This window comes from Coloeus monedula (genome assembly GCF_965178545.1).
Source record: "Coloeus monedula genome assembly, chromosome: 3".
NCBI lineage: Eukaryota > Metazoa > Chordata > Aves > Passeriformes > Corvidae > Coloeus > Coloeus monedula.
In genome coordinates this window covers 36,567,069-36,590,033 of record NC_138783.1, presented here as the reverse complement: position 1 = coordinate 36,590,033, position 22,965 = coordinate 36,567,069, and the positions used below count along the sequence as shown (strand labels likewise).

Below are 22,965 nucleotides of genomic sequence, written 5' to 3'. Positions count from 1 at the left end.
CATCATGATGGATGTGTGTGGCTTCAGCTACTGGAAGTGCAGTGCAGCAATGACTGCAGCAGAGCTGGGAGGGAAGACTGCAGTCTTCTTCCTGGTGCTGTTGTCATACTTAGAATCATAGAATACTTTGGTTGGAAGGGCTCTCTAAAGGCCACCTAGTCCAACCCCGTGCAATAAGCAGGGACATCTTCAACAAGATCATGTTGCTCAGAGCCCCCCCATCCATCTCAGCCTTGAATGTTTCCAGGAGTAGGGCATCTGCCAGCTCTCTAGGCAACCTGTTCCAGTGTGTCACCATCTTCACTGTAAAACATTTCTTCCTTATCTCTAGTCTAAATCTACCCTCTTTCAGTTTAAAACCATTACCCTGTGTCCTTTTCACAACAGACCATGCTAAAAAGTCTGTCCCCAGGCTCTATGTGATGTCCTGTTCACACTAGTGAAATATCTCACTGTGCCTGGAGCATGCTTGAGACAAGAAATGACCATTCAGGCGTATCTTTATACTCCTAAGTGTGGGTAATAACCTTAAATGGAAAGGAAGGGGTGAGTCAGCATGAAGGAGTCGTGGAGATATTTTACTAGTCCCTTCCCTTTTCGAGGTTGTGTAATATTTACAGTTTAGCTCAGTTTCTTACATAACACCAGGGTGGAGGAACATGCAGGGAGGCAGTGTAAAGGCCCTGAACCCACTCCCATTCCACTCTGGCAAAGCTCCCATATGTTTCTCTTGGAGCCAGAGGGAGCTCTGAATTGTAACCGAGTGAGCATGAAGAGGCTTTATTTTCACACCCTGCCTTTGGGTGCGTTACATTGATAAGGTCCCCTTGTGCCTTCTGTTCTCCAGAAGTGAGAGTTGAACAGCCACAGTTCTCTGAAACTTTTTTTGTGGGAGATATGTTCTAGTCCTGTCATTAGTTTCATGGCCCTTGTTTGGACTCTCTCCAGCATGTTCATGTCTCTATTGCAGTGAAGAACCCAGCACTGGACACAGGTCTTGAAGTGTGGCTTCACAAGTGCTGAATAAAAAAGGAGGATCACCTACCTCAACCGTCTGGTAGTGTCAGTTGTACATTCTGAAATTCAGACTCTTGGAAATACCAGTTTTCTCTCATGATCGGTGTGATCTCTGTTTTTGAAGTGTGCTTCTACTGGGTTTTATTCACTAGCAGCTTTGTACTGACTAGTGTGACACTTTGTCCTTGGGAAGTCTGGGAAAGGTAATGAAGAGATGGCCCAACATTTGGGATTCCTGCAAGTGATCTCCTGGACAGTTCTAGGTAGCACATGGTGGGCCACTCACTTCATAATGTCTTCATTGCTCCATTGTTTGGATTTAATTTCAACAAAAAGTTTACTTTTTAGCATGTTGTATGATATTTTTTTCATGATTTTTCATGGGTTTTTTTTTACACAACTGTACACATCTGTTACTGTGCTGTGTAAGTAACATACAGTGCGAGTAACATTTTCAGTCCTGTATTTTAGGTTGGGCATTATTGCGTCTTAGAATTGAATTTGAGCAGAACACAGTCAATTCCAAGATATTTTCATCTGTAGTGAGGAGACTTACGTTCTTTATATAAATACTTTAGCTGAGTGTTTGTAAGTGGACAAATTATTTTTGTGTGTTTGCCTCTTGATGAACTCTTTAAAAGAGATTTGTCTTTCACATCAAGTGCAAGGTATGATCTGGAGACCAGACCATCCAGAGAAACATGCTCTGCTTCCTGAGACTGACATTTCTTTACGCTTTTTGGAGGAAAGTGTGGAACTCGTCTGCTGTGGAATGCAATTTAAATGTAATTGTCTAAATCAGTCTTCAGAGACCTTGAAAAAGAAAACAAACATTATTGATAGTAGATTTCTAGTAGTAAGGATAGTCCTTCATTCTAGGTCATATATCCAAAGCATTGCTTCCACTCTTTAGTATGCAAAGCCTAACCTCTTATCAAAACTAAGAAAAAAATTGTTTGTGGAGATTTTTTTTATTATTATTTTGGGGTTTTTTTTACATTTTGGAGAGTGTTTGTTTCCTTTGACATTGTTCTGGTAGGTCTTCATTTCAACCTGTAGGAACAAGAAGAGTCTAAGGCTTGCAATTTACAGTAGCATTGGGTTTTTTTTCCATCTCCATCATACATTTTCCCCTTGGTGTTGAGTTCCCTCTCTTTCTGGACACTTAACTGTGTTACTGATGATTTGCAGCAGCATGAATCCATGATTACATGCTTCCTTTCCGTTTCTTTTTGCTAATGAATGGCTTCAGAAGCAGAGTCCTATTTAGAATATGTTAGTGTCTTAAGTCACTTTTTCTGCTGTGTTTCTGGAATTTCTTGCATTAGCAAGCTCTGATTAGTAGTAAACCTCATGGAGATAGCCTTGTGTTTTGGAGATTTTAAGTGCTTCAGAAGATGTTCTGGGTTCTCACATGATGTCTGCTGAATCCACTACAGAGTCAAAGCACAAACTCTCACAAGCTGCAGTTTAGACCACTTGGCTATCAAAAGACTGGTGTCCACTCTCATAAAGCTCAGTAACCTTGTTATTTCAGTAGTGTTGATTTTCTTGTGGCAAAGGAAGGTAGGAAAAAATTACATCACTTCATTTAGAGCTTAGACTGTAGCAGACCTTGAAATAAGGACAAGACTAAGAGGTGAATCCTTCTAAATTTGGAGACGGCTCAGATCTGAGGTTTAATTTGGGAAAAATCTGTTTTGCAACAAACATCCATAAATGCAGGAACAAATCATCTGTTATTCCAAAGTTTTGGCTGTCACTGGCTGCTTCCCCCTGGAACTAAAGTCTGAATATCCTGAATTTTCCTTTGATGACCTTTTTTTCTTTTCAGTTGACACACTCATGTATCTCAAGATACTCCTGTTGATACTTAAATGCAGGTAGCTTGCACAAACACTTGTTGAGCTTTTTCTGTAACATCTCTAGAAGATGTTCTCTGCATATCCAGTGATTATAGCTTCATGAGGTAGAGTTAAAAGAGACAGGTGGCTCAGAAATGGCACATAGGAAGCAAAAACTCAAAACAAGCCACAGCAAAGATCCCAGCCTTGAGGCTCCAGGGCTTTATGAAATAAGTGCTCTATTAATAGCGTGGGGGACTGCTTCTTCAGATCCTCCAAAGGGTTTTGGCTCTTCATTCAATGTCTAGATCCCAGTTCTGGTAACAGGTAAGCAGTGATCAACTACCTGCAACAAGAGGTTTGAAACCTTCTTTGCAACTAGAAAATTTGTTCGGTGTTATAGTGTGCTCTGACCTCCCCTATTTCAGTGCTGCATTTAGTCTGCTCTTGAATCCCGTTGACGTAGAAACTGGAAGAGTCTGATGATAAAAAGCTCCAAGAACTTCTGCCCTTTTGCTGGTTCTCTATCTTTTTGAGCAGATGGTTAATTTGAAACAGATCACATCAGGAGGGTTTGTAGTGCAACATCTTCCTTCTTTTCCTTCCACATACAGCTCTGTATGAGTAAGAAAACTCCAGAGGGAGGATGGTATGTGTGCATTTTTTAACAAGTCAAAGCTGAGTTTTTAGGAGAGGATAAGTTTGCATATGCAGATACTCAGATCCACTCAAATCCAAATATGTATTATTGAGGAAGAATACTTGCTTGATTAGTATACAAATTAGTAAAGTAATATTGACTCCCAGGCAGAGAAACTCATAAATCCATTAACCATCTCAGAAGATGTAGGAGAATTATCTGGAAGAGGTTTATGAAAGCACATGACAAGTTATATAATTTGCCTAAGAGTCTCAGAGCTATACTTAATCACAGATTTTCTACCTCTAAGGGTTTTGTTTAGGTTTGATTTTTTTTTTTTTTTTTGTAGATTGAGTTTTCCTCATTACCTCTGCACCTGTGTTTAAGTCCATTTGGTATCTGGATTTAGACATGATGGGATTAGAAGGTGGTGGCCCTGATCTGCGCATTTTATGTTTTTGGGCCCGACTGCTTGTCAGAAATGTCTCAGCAAATAATACATGAGTATAAACAACATCACTAATAGCACATTTGCTTTTGTAAGAGAAAACCAGTGCTTTTTAGACCCAGAGTTGTCTTTATCCCTGGATGATCCAGGGTTCATTTAAAGTCAGTGAAGATTGTAACAGTCTAGCAGAGAAGTTTTTGCTCTAGGCTTCTTTTAAGTGAGAAATTTTGTTCTGCATAAGGAGATGATGGAGAAGCATGTGCCCTGCACTGTAAACTTAAGAAATAAACTATCCACAACAGGAAAAGCCTAGGGGCCAAATTCTGAAATACTTCATAAAAAAATGGAGAAATTGTTGGAAGGTTGCCTGAGTAAGAAGTATGTAAGGACATCAAGAGCTAAGTTCATACTGTCAGATAAATACAATAAAAACAAAATCTAACATGATGACATTCTAATAAGATTTGTTAAATATCTTGTGCAAATAGTTATGAAACTTGTCTTTATGAGATGATTTGCAGAGTGTTTAGGGAAATGGTGAAGTATCTTGCTGGCAAACTAAAGAAATCCCTAGAGCATGTCTGCTCTTCACAGAAGTAGAATATCTAGCAGCTGTTTGATGAAGAATTTAAGTAAAGCAAAAATAGAATAGATTAATATTGCAGATGTCTTTAGTATTTCCTTAGACTTGTTTGTTTGGTTTGGGGATTAACAGTTGTGGGGTCTGTATAAAAACCCTACATAAATCCTGACTTTTACTTAAACTTTAAAATCTGACCCTTTTGGATGAAGGGAACACAGAAATTTTTACATTCAAGTTCACGAAATCCCAAATTCTTCTTCAGCAGATAGTTTAAACAGAAGGTGGCAGATCTCTCTAATAAGCAGGGTTTGGAGTTTTTTGATTTGATGAAAGTAAATTTACAATACATAATAACCATCTACTGAATTTAGCAGAGAAATGTGTTTTCTCCCATCGAGATAGTGCTTCTAGTTTAGCTGCTAAGTCAGGTTAGAGCAAGGTCTAGGAACTGCAGGAGAACATCAAAATAAAAAAACAAACCCCACAACACCCTCCCCCCAGACAAACAACAAGAACAAAACCAGGGCACAAGCTTTAAGCATGAATATAGTTAACATGTGGACAGCATATTAGAGGAAAGTCAGGGCCTTGCCTCTTGCTGTCGTAAAATTAAGACCATCTGGCTGGTGGGGCTCTCTGCTTTAACCTGGCAAAATACAGTGTGTGCTGGTAGGGGAGTTCAGAGGGACACAGGGTTCCTCAAGGTGGTGGTGATCTGACTGGAAAACGTATTGACCCTTTGATGGCTCTTTCCATGAGTGTCTCACACCACGGGGAGCCAGTTAGCATGAGTCTGGAGGTGGCCTATAGTTTTGCTTGGGGATGATGGGACCTTTTGTGCTGTTCAGTTTCCTTGTCCTATGTTTGTCAGCTCCGTGCAGCATTGCTTGGCAACGTGTCTGTGTACCCTTGGAGGACTTGGAGGGGCAGCTTTGGGCAGAAGCATTGTTCTGCTTTTTATTCCTCCAGGTACAAAGGCTTGCATCCTGAGCATCTTGAATTGTTGTGATTTGGTTTTTTTTCCCCTCTGAGCCAGCAACTTCAGATGCATAAATTATATAGGCTGAATATTGCTAGCATTGAAACATTTTTACTTACTCTGTTATAGAGAGTTGGACTTGATGATCCCTATGGGTTCCTTCCAACTTGAGCATTCTGTGACTCTGTGATGTGTAACATGCCTGCTGGGGTGAAAGGGTAGTCAGCAAGTTTTTTGCCTTGGTTGAGCTGCAGAGGAAGAGAAATGCTGATTAGTCTCTAAAAGTGTACCTTTATAGTGCATCCATAGCAGCAATAGAGTAGCAGTTGGACTAATACAGACCTGCTAGAAAACAAATTAAAAAATTTTGTATTATATATTCAGCAATTTATTTGTTTTATGCAATATTGTATATATTTTACAGCTATTGGTCTATTTACAATCCTAAGACAACATTATATTAAAGATCTGCATTTTCTTGTGGTGCAATAGTGAAATCAAGGAACAAGTAGATTGTATGGATAGGAATCTCAGAGACTGAGACCTAAAGAAAACAAAGATTTTTTTTTTTTTTTTTTTTTTGTAACACTGAGAGTAACGTAACAACCGAGATTGCAGGGAGTGAATTAGCAAATGCTGAACTTACAGACTCATGGGAATTTGTGGGTGTGGGTTTGTGGTTTGTGTTACAGAGGAAGTTAGACCCCAGATGACCAGAATGATCCTTCTTGGAACTGCAGCTGCCCAGTGATGCATCCTGCAGTGTTATGGTGTGTTTTTTCCGCTAGCTAGACTGCAGGTGTCTGAGGTTGTACAGAAAGGAGTATATGGCAATGGAAAGTGAAAAGTGTTTGGGATATGTTTCTGCAGCTGCTTGCTGGGCTGCTTGCTGGGAGTTGGCTCTACCATGGAAGGGCTCTGGCTGAAGCCATGGGTATTTGAGGCATGGTGGTCTTGCCTTGATCATCCAGGCACCCTTGATACTTAAATCATGCTCCATGGTTAGGATTTCCCCACATTCAAGATGTTATGATATCATGTCTGCCAGTTAAATTAGGATAGCTGTAAGGCCAAGTCTCTAACAGGAAAAGCTTTTAACCAAAATCCAATCTGTAAAATAACATGAAACAGAAACAAACAGGGACATTTTAAAAAATCTCCAAGCCTTTTAGGCAGAAATGTGTTTCAAAGAATAACTCCACATAGTAACTTTTTTTTCATCTGAAATTTGCTTCTTATGGGATTAATTAGTTAAAGCAGAGGTAGCCCAGTGTTACAGAGTTCACCTCCTATGAGTCAGACTGAAGTCTAGCTACTATTTTTTGGCTACCTTTATATAGCATGCCTGTGTTTATCATTACTCCTCTCCATTTTCTAATGTCAGAATGAATCATTTTAGGAATGCTTATAGCAGTTCTGTATGAAACCAGACAAGCTGCATCTTACTGAGCTTCCAAGGTTCACATTTTCCTGTCAGTTGACAAAGTTGAAAACCTTTTATTTCTTTTTTTCTCTTTTTTTCTTTTTTTTTCCCTTTTACAGGTGGAAAAATACATTGGTTTAGTTCTTCTTTCTTTCCCCCCCCCCACTTCTGCCTCTCTTCCAAACATGCCAAGTCCCTAATGTGTTTCTCTTGGTTTAGATAAGGGTTCATTGAGTCTGGAGCAAGGATGGACTGATGAATCAGGGTTTGCAGTGCAGCTGGTTCACCCTGGCAGGCAGGAACATGGAAACAGGGTCTCTGCACTGTTTGCAGTCCCTGCCAGAATATCTGCAAATCCATATAATGGATTTTTCCACAAAGTGAAAGGCTTCTTTAAAGGAGTTTCCTTTTATGTAAACAAATCCCACAACAAGCTTCTTAATTCCCCCAATCAGACACTTTGTTCTTCCAGCTGTAGCACAGATCTTCTTTGTAATTTTGCACGCTGTTCAGGCCACCTACTGCAGCACCAAACGCAGAAGGTGATGTTTACCGTGTTGCAGTTTACTTGAGAGCAGTATCTCCACTGGAACCTGTGAGGAGCTTTCTTTGGAGAGCCACTAGGGGTATGTAACTTGGGCATCCCTTTCATCTCCTTTCTTCTGATCACAGATATGCCTCAGTGTTATCCTGGTGAATGCATTAGTGTTTCTGTGATAGCCAGTAATCAAAACTTAACACCTCTCTAAAGAGGCTTCACAGTTCTTATGGTAGAGGTGCACAGAAGAACTGGAAGCATTTAGGAATTAACTTTTTATTTTCTTGCTAGTTTGATGTTGTCTCACCACACTGCCAGCACCCCAAGGCCTAAAAAGAGTATTTTAAAATATTGAATAGTATTTAATAACATTAAAATAACTTCAGTAAAGTTTGTCCTTTTTCCTGTTCTGGACAGGATTTTTGACTAGGAGTAGATAAACAGTGATGCTAAATATTCAGTGTACTCTGAGCTAGAAGCACAGATGTTCATAACGTAGTTTTCAGTTGCTTTATGCTGGGCTCTCATGCACAGATTTCTCCACTGCTCATCACCTTGAGCAGATGGTTGTACTGGTATAGAATCATAGAGTCACAAAGGTTGGAAAAGATCTAACCCAGCAATTCCATGTCCACCACTAACCCAGGTCCCTAAGCACCACATCTGCATGTCTTTTGAACACTTCCAGGGATGGTCACTCCACCACTTCCTCAGACAGTCTGTTCCAATGCTTGACCACTGTTTTGGTGAAGAAATTTTTCCTAATACCCCATCTAAATCTCCCCTGGCGCAACTTGGGGCCATTATACAGTGGCTATAAAATAGAACTGCTGTGATCTAACAGTAATTAGTTTGCTCACTTTGCATTCATATAAAAGCAAGGCAGAGGACAACAGAGAACTGTTATCACAATATAAAATTATTAAATAAAATACATTTCAAGTATGTATTAATCTAGTAGTGCATTATAAATTAAATTATTCAGTTTATTAAAATTATCATCTAAATCTTGACATAGAGACAGATAGTAGAGCTGCAGTTACTGGTGAATGTAATTAATTTGGTGGTTTATAAGCATAAAGTTCTTCAGGGATTGTTGCAAAATCCCTGTGTGATAAGTTGCATTTGTATTCCAAGTTAGCTTGAAGAAAAAAAGGAAAAATTATATGGAAAGTTGTTCTTTTATCATGATGCAGATCAACTTGTATTCTCTAAATTTTGCCTACATGTAAAATACTATAATTTTGTTGAATGTGAAAATATATACAAAAATAGGCATTGTAAACTGAGGAAAGTCTTCCACCTTACTTAATACTAAGAACATAGTTTGGTTTCTCTGAGGGTGTAAATCTGCACAGCTCTATTAAATTTAACAGGATTCCTTTGCTTCCAGTTGTTTTTGGAGAAGGACCAAATGCAGGCAGATAACCTGATAAATGTAGACATTCATACCCATAAAATCTTTCACTTGTAAAAGGTGTAGATCACTTGAGGTTAGAATAAGGGGAACATTACTTCATGTAATTACAGTATCTGCAATAGTTAATTTGTGTATCATAGCATTTTAATCAAATGAGTGTGGCAAACAAGTTCAAAATGTGGGAAGAACTACTGAAAAGCACTTGTGACCTTTAGTTTAATGATGTCTACTCTCCCTTCTCATTACAGACTATTCAAGTTAGTGATTTCCTTTTTTGGAAAACAAGGTTGATTTAAGGAAAAGGACCTAAGATAAAGTTGTGGGGTTTTTTTTGTTTGTTTGTTTTAAGATTGACTAATCTTTGTACTTTTCCACTGGGCAGTGTACTGGGCAATAAAGGAAAAGTAAGGGGCTGCATGTAACCCTCAACATAGTACAGTGGATTGTTTCCTAGGGCTCCCGGGTTAAAAGCAGAAGGGGGAAATCCAAATGTTATTTGCCAAAACACAGTTTCAAAATAATTTAAATTGTTTTTGTTCACCACTTCAGAGAGGGCAGGATACATTCTGGATGCCACTTTGGCACACCTTTATTTAGCCAATAACCCCAGGTACTAGTACGTGATGGGAGTTGTCTGCCTGGAGAGGAGCTCAGCAGAGAGTGGCCAGGGAGTCCTGATGAACCCCGAGGTGACCATGAACCCACAATGTGCCCTTGCAGCAGAGAAAGCCAACAGCTTCCTGGGCTGTATGAGACAGAGTGTTGCCAGCAGATGGAGAGAGGTGAGCCTTCTCCGATCAGCGACAGATTTGGGGCTCTGTGTCCAGTTCTGGGCTTCCCAGTGCAAGAGAGACATGGATGTATTGAGGTGCAAAGAGTCATGAGGATGATTAAGGAACTGGAGCATCTCTGAATATGAGGAGAAGCTGAGAGAGCTAGACTGAGGGACAAGTGAAGAAAACAGAGTTAGTCTCCTCAGAGGCACCCAGTGACAGGACAACACAAACTGATTTACAGGAAGTTTCATCTGGACCTCAGAGAAACCCCACTGTTTCTCTGAGGGTGGCACAGGTTGCCCAGGTAGGCTGTGGAGCGTCCATCCTTGGAGGCATTCAAAGCACAACTGAAAACTCTCCTGGGCCATCTGCTGTTGCAGACCCAGCTCTTGCAGGAGGATTGATGTAGCCAATCTCCAGAGTGTATTCTAGTCTCAGCTATCATATGATTCTGTGATTTCATGAAGGTTAAATATAGAAGAGAATATATCATTGTACTTCATTACACATTCCCAGTGGTCTGTTAATAACACAGGAAAATTTACCCACTTTCATGATTAAACTTCTGAAAAACTGTCTTTGAATATTTCTTAAGCTGCTGGAATATATTCTCCAACAGTCGGGAAAAAGCCAGTGTTTGGAGTCTTAACTGTGTTTGCAGAAATGAAAGAGGTAAAATAAGTGTTCTGTGCACTAAAAACATATAAATACAAATTTCAATGTTAAAATTATAGGCACACAGGAAAGTCTGAAAGTCAGGAGAGGCCTGTGGAGATCATCTGGTTCAACCTTCTGGTGCAAAGGCTGTAGATTAGGTTATTCAGGGTCGTGTGAAGCTGAATTAGCAGGAGAAATGGTACCATTTCCCTGGCCGCCTATGCTATGATGCAGAACACTTCCCGTATATCCAGATGAAATTTCCCCTGAAATAACTTGTGCTCCTGGACTGTTGTCTTGTCAAAGTTTGTATCCCCTCGGGATGCACGGTGCTGAAGAGAAAGAGCATCTTCATCTTCTCTACAGCTGTTTGTTTAGTTATTGGAAGACAGACATCTCCCCAAACCTTCTCTTCTTTGGGTTACCCAAACACATTCCCATATTGACCCCTCTTTGAATGTCAGGTTGCCCAATCCTCTCACTGCTTTGGTGCCCTTTGCTGGATCACCTACGTTCTTTCTCTCTTTTAAACTGGAGGAAATTCACTCCATGTAGCCCAGATTGGCATGTTTCTTCTGGTAAGATTTAGCAGCACAATGAGATTTTTCCAGACCTCTGTGAGGATCTCTCATACCCAGTTATAAGTACCAAAATAGGTTTCCTAAGGTCTAAAGAGAAATAAATCACATTTTTATTGGATAACTTTTCAGGGTAGTGCAGAAAAGAGTTAGTCATAGGGGTGATGTAAAGTATAACAGGTTTGAACCTCTTCTGGCTGGAGACAAGAGGTATTCTGACATTAACTTCATGGAAGTAGGGAATTACAAATGATTTTATAAAACATGTGCTGAACTGGGACTGTGGATATTTGGACTAAGAAAATCAGTCAACCTCCTGTGAAACACAGAGAGCCCTGGGGCAGTCCAGAGTGAAAAATAAACCCTACAGAAGCCTCCAGGAGAACAGACCTTTTTGGTGCCAGTGTACAACTTCCCACCTGAGAGGCTGCTTATCTGCTTTTATATGGAGAATTAGTCTTGATATTTTTGTTGAAAGATATTACGAGACATAGAAAACACTGGCCTCATTGTGTGAAGTTTGTCTGCATTCCTCCCTTGATGCTGCTATTCTTTGAAGGCTAAGACTTGCTGAAATATTTGGGACTGTGGGTTTTTGTAGCTCATTTTTATAGAAAAACTTGAAAGATGATAAGGAGTTACGTGTAAGTCTGTCTAGTAATCAGTAGTTGTAAAAAGATTGCTCTTCCCCCTCAGGAAAATGGAGTGATGAGCCGGGACTTTGTATTCCCTGTTTAGGTTTGCCAAAATAGAGAAAATACTAATCTTTTACCTGTGTCTGCTGCTAAATACAGAACTGATAGGCACTGATTCTCAGCCCTGAGGTCAGTGGTTTCACACTGTCCAGAACAGATTATTTTGGGAACACTATTGGCAAAGGTCCAGAACAGAGCCAAGAAATGTCTTCATAAGCTTGGCACATTTTTGGTGCATGGATTTTCTACCTGGGCCCCTTTTATTTATAATATAGATATGTTCCTTGAATTTAAGGCCTTCCTTCAGAACTTCTGTCTGTCTTTAGTAGTAGAAAAAATAAGAAAAGGGTCAGAGCATCATATGTTGGGTATTGGTTTCATGATAGAGCTTGGATTGACCATTAACAGCTTCTAAGGAAGGGGTCAAAACTCAGGAGTAATATCTGTTATCAAAAAGGAAACCAGTGGTGTTGGTTTATAGAAGGAAAGTGAAGAATCTTTTCTTGAGTGATAGTTGCTTGTCCTGTTTATGTGAGCAATCGTTTGGTATACTGGCTGTCCAGGCAGCGCATTTGAAATGTCCCTCTAGCTAGCAAGGAGTGAAACTGAGGGCGGTCCTTAGTCCTTGACTGGAGGTTTATAGATACATGATGTGGATAAGATTGTAAGTGATAACATTCCTGTGTTGGTAGTGACAATCAATAGCCCTGAGGTGAGGGCAAATGTGTAGAGTGAGAGAATGGTGGCTGCGAAGTGATTTTTATGAGGCACCATGCAATCTGGTGCTTTTCCTTTGCAAACTGTAAGCTCCTGTGAGGTGCAGCAAAATCTCAGTTTCCATTTAGAAGGCATCAGTTGTATGAGAATGATCAGCTTGAAAACATGGGCCTTGACACTCAAGAAGCAAAAGTCTCTTAAATGCCTTAAGATTGGTGGGGCAGTTCCTGATTTTGAATGATGTATCAATAGTACAGGAGTATTTCCATTCTATTATTCTATGATCTTGCTGAGTACTGCTTAGTGAAGTGGCTGTTCCAAATCACACCCCCAAGCAAGCATCCAGACTCCTCTGGGACCAGAAGAAATGGTTAAGTCTGAATGTATGCTTGGCTTCCCCAACTGTATTGATGATAGACTTGCTTTTTAAAGGGTACAGCTGCTGGTATGGTTGCTCAGGAATGACCTATTTGCACTGGGTTCTGTCTTAACAACTGTACTTTGAATGCATTTTGTTATTTTTTTGTTACTCAGAAGTGGTGCTTAATATATTTAATATTTTTAGTGCCCTACAGATACCAAAGCAACGTTTGGGGTCCACCTAAAAGTAGTAGGAGACTGGACAGGTATGTAGAAAAACAATTCCTTTTCAGAGACAAATGCCTTTACTTGAACTGTTTCACTGTCTGGCTTCGGCACACTGTGGTGTATTCTCACTAGATACTGTTCATGCTTATTTTCCCAAAGTTGTTTTTATAACATTCTTGATGCAATCCCTGCTTTATTCAGATGTACCATTTCTTCAAATAACATGTTTTTTCCAACTACTAACAGATCTTCTGATTGAACTGTAATCATTTTCAGCATTCCTCCATTTCTGCCTCTTTTTCTTGTTTTTGGGCAGCCTGCTATCCCTGTGTGGTGCAGTGCCTCTGTACATAGTAGTGTCTGCAGAAATGCTGAAGTGTGCAGCTCCCAGATAAGCGGATTTTGATGCCAATGGTTTGGCTGGCAGCCAGGTTAATTAACGCCTGTGGTACCCTGAGATTACAGGTTTGCTTTCATGCTCTTCCATGCTTTTCCATTGCTCTTTGAATGTCCTCCAGACCAGGGGTGGAAGCCAGGATTCCCTGCAGAAGAGAATGGCAATTTGGTGCTCCCTGTGACAGTTGTATGCTCAAGTGATAGCTGTCCTTATTCCTTAGCATCTGCCTTTGTTCTTGCTCAGCATAGCATTTCCTTGTAAGGAAGACAGATTCACAGCAGGGCCTGGTTCATTTCTTACGAAGAAGTGTTCTCCATGTTAATTTGTATCAGCTTGTGTGTTTGTGGAATTGAGCCAAATGAGCTTGTCACCCTAAAAGGGATTAGACCAATGCAGAGACAGTAAGTCTATGCATATTTGTTGAACTTTCTTAGTCTGGCTGCATAATTGCCTCTGCAAGACTTCGACAGGCAAAGGCTGAGAAGGCAATGCCATATGCACCTGTATTCCGTAATCCCCCTGATTTTCTCTTCTTGCTTGAAGCATTGGCCAGACAGGGGCAGATTAGCCTCTGGTCAGCCTCAGAATGATGGCTCTTTTGTTGTTAATCATCATTCCTACATGGGAGATGACATCAGGCTATTTGGAAAAGTGGGATGGAGAAGTACTAGCTAAATGAGTTTTCCAAAATACGTGGCATCTTTAAAGTTTTCTGATTAACTCCATGGTGCGAATTGCTCTCTTTTAGCATTTAAGTATTATTCTCCCAAGTCAGTATCTATAGTCTCCACTGAGAGGAAGGTCTGTCTGGGTTGGACTGTGTGAGATTCAGGACACTGTCACATTACAGAAACCATTTATTGTAATAGTTTGCTAAACAGAGATCTCTCCCAGTGTCAAATGTGCTGGTGAGAAGCAGACAGTTTACCCAGCCCTTTATGCTGCATCTGTACCATGGAGCCCTGTTCTCACTCGTTCCCTTAAGCCCTGTGACAATTAATAGTCTCTAATCTGCTGACTGTTTGAGGAAGGATTATTGTATTTGCCACATTCCTTACTATCTTTCTTAAGCATGCTCTAAAGGCTGCTTCTGCAGACAGGATATCAGACTGGAGGAGTTTTTATGAGACATACTGTCACTTGAGCTCTTTTCATGACCTATTCTCTCAGCCTTTGTCCTGTTTATTAAAATTGTCTTTTCTATCACTGTTTCCCATTCCTGACAGTTTATACCTGACACCAAAGAGACTTGACAATTTATTTCAGAGAGCTCAATTACAAGCCTAAATTAAAAGGATGCAAAAGAAATGCAGAGAAGAACTGGTTAGTTGAGGTATTTCTTCTCTGGACAGCTTTAGCTTCTGCTACCTGCACCAGGCAGATGTGGTGCAGGAACAATTTCCTGCCACTAGCTGTAAGGACAGGAGAGGGGGTACAGGTTGCTGGCAAACCAGTTCTGCAAGTTGTTTTGGGTCAAGTCTCAACACTCTCTCTGACCGATATTTTGAAAATGTAATAGAATACCTTGTTTTGTAGGCTGGGAAAGCAATTGCATGTCAAGAGAAAAGGGGTAATAGTATTTTCAACCCCTGATGAGAAGTTGCTGTTGATAGAAAGTCATTCATTGCCCATATCCCAGTGTCTATAATTTTAGATTTCATATAAAATAAGCTGGAAGAAGCGGCTTTTGGAAAAGTCAGTCATTCTAGAAATAAGGCTTTTCATAGGAGCTGATACTTAGTAGATTTTCAGGCAATACTGTTATTTGCTTTTTAAAACCAACTATTTGAATAACGGAAAATGTAGGACAGAAGAGTAGGTAAGAGAGGAAGGAACTCCAGAAACAGTAGCTCTGAGACCTTTGCAAACAAGCTGGTAATCTAGACCCCCTGTTCCATGCTCCATTCAAACAAAATGGTGCCATCTGAGCTTAGAAGAGCTGAGAATCTGCCCTCCTCAGAAGCAGATTTGGATAAAAGCACAAATTTCCCTTCCATTATGTAGGCACTCCAGTTTTCCTCTTCCAATACAAATCTGAGATCTTCTGTTTCTTACCCATGTTGTGGTGGTATTAATAACTGTATAGTGCTTAACTTTCATGTTCATGACAGAAAACAGACACACAGGCACTGGTATTGCTGTAATGTGCCCTCAGATGCCTTTGTAGCACATTCTTTCACCTGAGATGATTCCCATTGCTTCCTTTGTAGACCTCTGACCTGTTTATATGTCTAGTTTAGGATGACACAAGCTAGGCCCCAAGCATACCTTTTTCTCTTTGTTCATTGTAAAGAGTGTATATCTGTCTGTCTATCTATCTATCTATCTATCTATCTATCTATCTATCTATCTCTATATCTCACTGCCTCAGAGGTAGGTAGTTTAGTTCATTGGCAACTGGTTGTGATTTTTCCCACGTAAAGGTTTCTAAATTGATTTTTCCTTCCATCTTTTGCCACGTGCCATGGGGAACAGCTATTAGAGACCTCCCTAAAAATGGGTTTGTGATTATGCACTTGCTGTCCTTGTGCTGACATGTGGCTGCTTAAGCCAGCACTTATTGTATTAACAAAACATTCCGTGGCACTGTATAACCTGTGGCTTTGGAACATGGCTTATTTGGCCAATCAGGACTTGAGTGCCCAAGTTAGGATGTGTTTATAGTGGCTGATCTGTGGTGATTGCACTTGTGCAGGTTGGTTTAGCCCCATGGCACAGAGCTAAGTCAGCCTGGCTTCCTCAGGCTGAGCTGGTGGATGCTTAAATCCTACAGTAACATTGAGGGTCCTGCAATGGCTCACACACCGGTCAGAGCTGTTAGATACATGGATGAACTAATAAACTGATCTTGTTACTGCCCACCCCCTCTAAATACCTGGTTTGTTCTGCTTCTCTTGGTATCTGTGGTCACCTGTTTTTCCTTCAGCTTTGAAGTAACTGTTGGCTTAGTATTTACAACAGGATTTTTTTCAAGGTTTTTTTTGTCCCACTTACTGTCTAGTTTGTCCTTAGTGTTTTCATCTATCAGCCTTATGTCTCTTCTGTCCTTGCTGCTGCCTCAAGTACTACTGCTTGTTTAGTTTTAAAGCTGACATTTCATCTGGCATCTCTGGAGGGAAAAAGAGAGGCCATGGGCCATGCCTTGCATCCAACAACTTGACAGCAGTGAAAAAAGACATGGCAGTGTATCAAGACAATGTGTCTCATTCACTAGACTAACTTCAGGGTGTGAGACAGAAAGTGATATTGATGATGCAGAATTAACAGGCTTCAGGAGCCGTGCAATGTGTTTTTGAGGAAAACAAATACATAGCACTCAGAGGTGCTGAGGTGAACTGCATGCCTTAAGGCAGTGAAACATTGCTGTTATGTTGCAGTGTGTTGCTGGTACAAATTGATGTGGGACCGTGTTTAGAACACTGCTGCTGTTCTGTGCTCTATAGTAATTTTTATAATTTTAATCTTGTAGTGACCTTATCCTGCTGGATAGTTGTGTATGTTCCTAGAGACATTTGCAAGGCCTGTCCTGGGCAGTGTGATATTTATTGTGAGGATGCCATAAGAGCACTTGAGTACCACCATTGAATCTGAGAGTTCTGTCTGCTAGGTTACTAAATGTCATGGCAGCAGGAGGTGGTGATGTGTGCAGGAACTGTCCACATAGAGCCAGAACAGACAGATTATGGAGTACTGATCTGCTTCACCCTCATAAAGTCCAGCTCTCATCAGAAAATATGTATCTTTGCTTAATTCTTTGTGCTACAGATGAGGTTATGCTTGGTCACTGGGTCATTTCAGGTACAGGCTACCTTATTTTGAATCCTGACATGTTATGATGGGAATTTTTGTTCCATATTGTCACAGTCCTTTTTCTGGAAGCTTTGAAGCAGGAAGTTTCAGGAGGGAAAAACAAACAAACAAACCATTTTTCAGTTAAAAACAACAACTTTCCAGAACATGACAAATGTATGAAAACATGGATCTTGTTTAACTCCCTAAAGAGTAAGACCTGAGACAGCAAACAGTACACGCCCCAAATTACTTGTTTTTAAACAGAAAAAAAAAAAAAAGGAGGCAGTTGTTTGGGATTTTGGAGCCTGACTAAGGATTTTTCTCCTGTTGACCAGAAGAAAATGACATACCTTTTAAGTGCCTCTGAAGGAAGAATGATCTGAATGTTCTAGTCTGGGAGAGTTTGTCAGGAGTATCTGCATGACCTTGTTAAGCCCTTGCAGCTCCTGATTTAGAGGATGCCTGAAGCATCCCAAGGCTGCGCATTCCTGTGCTTACCTGGAATTTATCAGCAAGTGTAGGATCTAGCAAAGAAGCAATATTTTGTGTTCAGTAACCCTGAGAACAGTTTTAGATGTATTGAAGTAGTAGATCACTCAGTCAGTATCTACTGTATTGTTAGTGGATCTTGATTCTGTCTGGAGGAATGTGTGGAGCAGGAGATGACAAGAAGGAATAATAAGACTACAAAGTCTGCCCACAGGAAGTGACAAGGTTGTCCCAGGTTCACTGTAAATGCTACTGAGTTTCTTTAAAAACATCTACTCACTGGTGGTGAACAGTTGGTCAACTCTTTTGCTATTACCTCAAGCTCTGTTTGATTTGGGCCTTTTCCATTCCATAGTAACATTTTTTTGTGTTTAGTTATTCCATGAGATTCCTGGCAGGGTGTAAAGGTGTTAATGACGTGCTGCTGTCAGTTGTTCCAGCAAAATCGGTGTGTGGTTTTGGAAGAACAGGACAGAGATGAGATAGGTGTTATTTTCCACTGTTAGATTTTATGACTAACAATTTTTGTATTGTCAGGGAATCTTACTTACACTTCTGAGGAAGATAGCAGAACTGAATGCTAAAAAGGTTTAATTGTGTTTCCTTTTAATATAATTTGACATTAGAAATAAAATAATATGGTTACTTTACTGGCAAGCTAATATGCCTTAACAGTATAATTAGCCATAGTGTACTGTAAAGAACACTGATTTTATTCTTCATTGTCATTAATGTTCATTATTTATTTAGTCCTGAAAAAAGCACAATAAAAGGCAGGATTAAGAGATTGAAGAGAAAGGAGAACAGATTTAGTTTACTGACTAAAAGGGGCTGAAAGCCCTTTTCCTCTCATTAAAGAACTAATGCTGAAGGTGAACACATCTGAATTTTTGGCTCCAGACCTGGATTGTTTTACATTAGTTGAACTCCAGCTGACTTAGTACCAAAAACAGTGTAACTTGAGTCAAATCCAATTTGAACAGTTAATGAGTTTTACGTCTAGAGGGAAAAAAGATATTTGGGTGAGAAAGCTGCATTGGAGGAAATTTTCTCCTACACAGAAGTCCTTTCTTGATCCATCCTATTATTTGTAAACTTCCACCTTTTTGCATATCCCAGGCACTTTTTAATCATGTGATGATTATAGAAAATCACATGGCTTAATGATGTAAATTTATTTTTATCCTTTGATACATTATGTACTTGGTATGTGGATGTTGCTGTAGTTAAGAACTGATCCAAGATCACAAGGCTGCAGGATTTCTTGTCATGCCTCAGATGTTTTCAGCACTGTTAGGAGCTACAGGAGAGAAGCCTGTGGAGCACATTAGCATGTAGCAGCTGATAGAATCAGAATGAATGTAGTTGAAAAAAAGCAAGAAGCTGCTCTCCACTTTGAAAATAGAATTACAAGAGAGAAAAACTCTAGGACATGTATTTGAATGGACTGCCAAGCATATTTCTGGTTTTGTAATCACTGTGTGCTGTGTTTGCCGGCTTAAGAAGGCAAGTTGCTGTTCTGGAGTTTCCTGTGTCTCACCATTTTTCTGTTAATGTTTGCTTAGGGAAGTCTCATTCTTACATAGTTTCTGTGCAGTGGTACACAGCTGTTTCAAGCACTGAATATACAAAGTTTGGCTGGGTTTTCATGTTCCTTCGTGTGAGCATGGTTTCTAGAGAAACACAAGAGTTCATTTCAAAATACCAGCTCTTCATGCATACCTGCACTTCCCTGGGGGATTCTCTTAGATGCCATCCAAGTTTTGCTGAAGAATCCCTGCCAAATGTCTAGCTTTGTTCCCAGTTTATTGTTGCTTCTCCCTTGGGGACAGAAGAAAAAAACAGACACGTTTCAAATTTGGAATTTTGAGTTGCCACATTTTAACTAAAAATTGTTGGTTAAAATATCTTAAAAGTAGATTTGAAATGACTCTTTTTGGGATCCTCTTCTAACAGATTGTAAAAATTGACATAGTTAATGAGGAAAAATCTATTTCAGCTTTAGAACTTAAAAAAAATTGGAAGAACTTGTGTAGGAACTGTAGATACTTATAAATTTTATGATCAGAAGGAACAGTTATCTTTACATGCTCCCAACTCCTGCATGATGCTTGATAATTTCTCAGGATAATTTCTGTACAGAAGTTAACATAGGTGAAACCCAACCTTGGGGTTGTTGTATTCTGCAGAGTTTTCAGCTTCAATCTTTCATGGGCTCTTTTTGTCCTCTTTGTGAAAGTGAAGCTCAACTTTGTGATGATTATATAACTTAGTAGGTTTTTTCCCATGTTTTTCTTTTATTCCTGTCTCTTTTTTCCTTTTTTCCTTTTTTCCTCATTTCAGGGCAAGAGCCACTACTAGGAAGTGTGTGTACATTTTAGTTGTTGCCCATTTGTGTGCAAATACGTACAGAAAATGAACATGGCACCTTTGAACCTTCTATCTGGTTACCTGTTGTATTAAATCCAAGTTTTGACACCTTGTATTTGTCTGGTTCTTTGCTTCCTGCACCCTCTCCACTTCTAGAATTCCTTTAAAATCCAGAAGCAGGGTTGCTTTTCAATTGCAGTCTTGTTGATTTGGGCTCTGGTGTGATTTAAAGTGTAGCTCTTTTGCATGAAGACCACCAGTAATGGTGGTGGTTGATCTGTCACGTTACCTTGTATTGCACCTTATTCCTTGGTCCCTGCTACCTTTCTGCTTATTTCTACTGGTGCTTGGATTGGAAGGGAGAGAGGGGCCATCACTTTCTCAGAATTTGTTCTGTGCTCAGCAGTTAATTCTGTGGGAGTTGATTAAAATGCCCACAACATTGCAAATGTCATCATGAGCAAATAACATGGTCAAATGAGGTTTCTTATTTCCACAACAAACATCATATAACTGCTTGTTGGCATAGTATTAGCACTGAAGTTCTAGTTAGGCTATCCCATCTCCTTTATTGCAGTATTTTTTCTCATTCTTTCCCTAAGTATATTTACTCCACTTTTTGTGAGCCGCATGTCCTTACACTGCATTTCAGTCATCCTTGAAAGAGCAGTTACCTGTTCCAAAATGTCCTTCTTTTCCAAAATGCATTAAAATCAATGCTGGTCTTGTTTGTGGGAAGCAAATTCTACGCTCCAAATTTTATCTTCAGTTCCTACAGTCCCTTGCAACTCATCTTTGCATTCATGTGTGACCCCCTCCTGTTGCTCAGTCTTGTCCTTTGACTTTTGTATATGCATTGTTTCTCAGATGCATAAGTACTAGCTGGAGAATTTGAGTTTCACCATAAGGAAATAGTTTCTGATCCAAGAATTTGTAAGGGGCATCTTGCAGCCACAGCTCTCTTTTGCCTCAGTCCTTCCCTGGAGAAGGATCTCTTTAAATCATAAATATTATTAATAAAAATCTGCCACCAACCAACTGTATAGTTATCAAGTGCAAAAATAGGATTCCAGTGTGTGTGGTAGCCTCAAAAAAGTTGACTTCTTCCTTTAAAGAAACAAATCAAACCAAACCTCAGAACTTGCACTGAAAGCACCGTGTCATGAGAACTGGCCAACAGCAAGTTTCCACAGCTTCTGCAAACAGATATTTTGGTATCTGCTATGAACAGAAGAGTTTGGTTTAAATTTTATGGCTACACATTTTATATGAATCACACACAAAAATACATCACAGCTCTGTACTCAACTTTGAACCTCGTGGTCTTATGCCTCAAAGTTTGGAAACCCTAGAGCAGAACACAGAGCTGGAGGCAAATTCCTAGTGGGAATGGAGTCAGACTGCCAGAGCAATCCATGTTTTATTATAAAGGCATCCTTTTGTGAGAGTCCACTAAATTAATTTGTAATTAAAACCCAATTTGTTTCCTTTCATCAGGTCTTTAAATTACAAAAGGCAGTGAGGCAGAAATGCTTTAAATATAATATACTATAAAGTTTATGATGCAGCAATGTAAATTAATTACTAGTGCATCCCAGTTTCGAGGGAGACTTGAAATGGTGGCTGCTACATGCTGAATGTGGCATTTCTTAGTGAGACAAAGGACTCAATTATCTCAGTATTAACTAAGTGCTGTGAGGGGAAACTGTAGGAGGGAATTCATAGCCTGGAAATCACTTTCCAAAATGCAAAGGAGACTGCATTGTCGTACATGGAGTAGACTGTGCTGTGGCAGCAATAAATAGCCCTTTGGTATGAAGTGCAGCAGCTGATGGGTGCAGTGTGTATTTTGTTTCACTGATATTATAACCCACACTTCTGCAGCTCTGGCATGTTCCTGTTCCTCCTCTTTCTTTAAAGCTTTTTTTCCTCAAAATGGGGACAAAGTGTCAGAGCTTGTTTCAAAAAGGATATAATTACTCTTCTTATTTGTGACATTTGTAGAAGATAAAACCGAAGTACATTGTAATGACATAGTATTTCATGAGAGGGAGATTTTGCAGGGAGAAGTAATATCTTTCATTAGATCAGCTGAAACAGCTGGAAAAAACCAGGTTGTCTTCCAGGCATGCAGTGCCTTCAGCAGGTTTGACAACTATGCGGCAAAGTCAAAGCATAGAGAAGGGAATGAAATGACATTCCTGGCTACTTTGTAAAGCAAGTTTTTCCTTGAGAAATATGAGCAATGAAATTGCCTTTTAACTGAATAAAATATAACACCTCTTTTTTTAAAAAAAAATGTTTATTTAACTTTTTAATAGAGAAATACTAATTGTTTCTCCAAAAATTCGTATGGTCAAAAATACTGTCAGAAAGCCAAAAATATCACTTGTAAATGCTCTCCCCACTGCCTCTTAGGATTTGTATGTCTCCAGCTTTCTTTATCTTCTCTTGGCTGGGTTCCCAGCTTAGGGTATATTTGCTGTAATATGCCATGGTCTCACTCTCTCCTGGAGAGAGACACACTCACATCTTGGCAGACAGAGTGCAGTTCCTGGCAGGGAAACTCAAAAAGAGATGGGCATATGAGAAAACTTAACTATGACTTGCATGAAGTACTGCATTTTATTTATATATATATGCGCCCACACATATCCCCAAACTTTCAGCATTTGGGTGTGGTTTTTAAATTTTAATACCTTTTTTCTCTTGTAATTTCAATATCCTTTTTAAACAACAGTTTGATTGGAAATGTTTGACCATCTACAGAGAGTAAAATTTGGACAATGGTTTACAGAAAGCATCACTGTGTTTTTAGTAATTTGAAGGGACCCTGTTCTGTATATAGAAGCTGATAACCAGTGGATGACTGCTTACCTGGAATCAGGAAATTTTTAAGATAAAATGTTAGTAAAACTTAAAACTCTGTAGTGAACACCATGATCATGAATAAGAGAGAGTGCTTCTCTGCTGGGGAGAGAGCCTGGAAAGTCTGTGGATCCAAATAAACACAT

At 39.7% G+C, this 22,965-nt stretch overlaps 1 protein-coding gene across 1 annotated transcript in view; it reads left to right on the top strand.

The window, feature by feature from the left end:
- Nucleotides 1-22,965, top strand: part of NOX4 (NADPH oxidase 4) — a gene marked incomplete at its 5' end in the record, with an annotated part of 102,581 nt that overhangs the window by 31,299 nt on the left and 48,317 nt on the right. Inside the window, one exon of the mRNA XM_082278934.1 lies at nucleotides 12,881-12,941. Coding sequence (XP_082135060.1) covers nucleotides 12,881-12,941 — 61 coding nt within the window. The remainder of the gene's footprint in view (nucleotides 1-12,880; nucleotides 12,942-22,965) is intronic.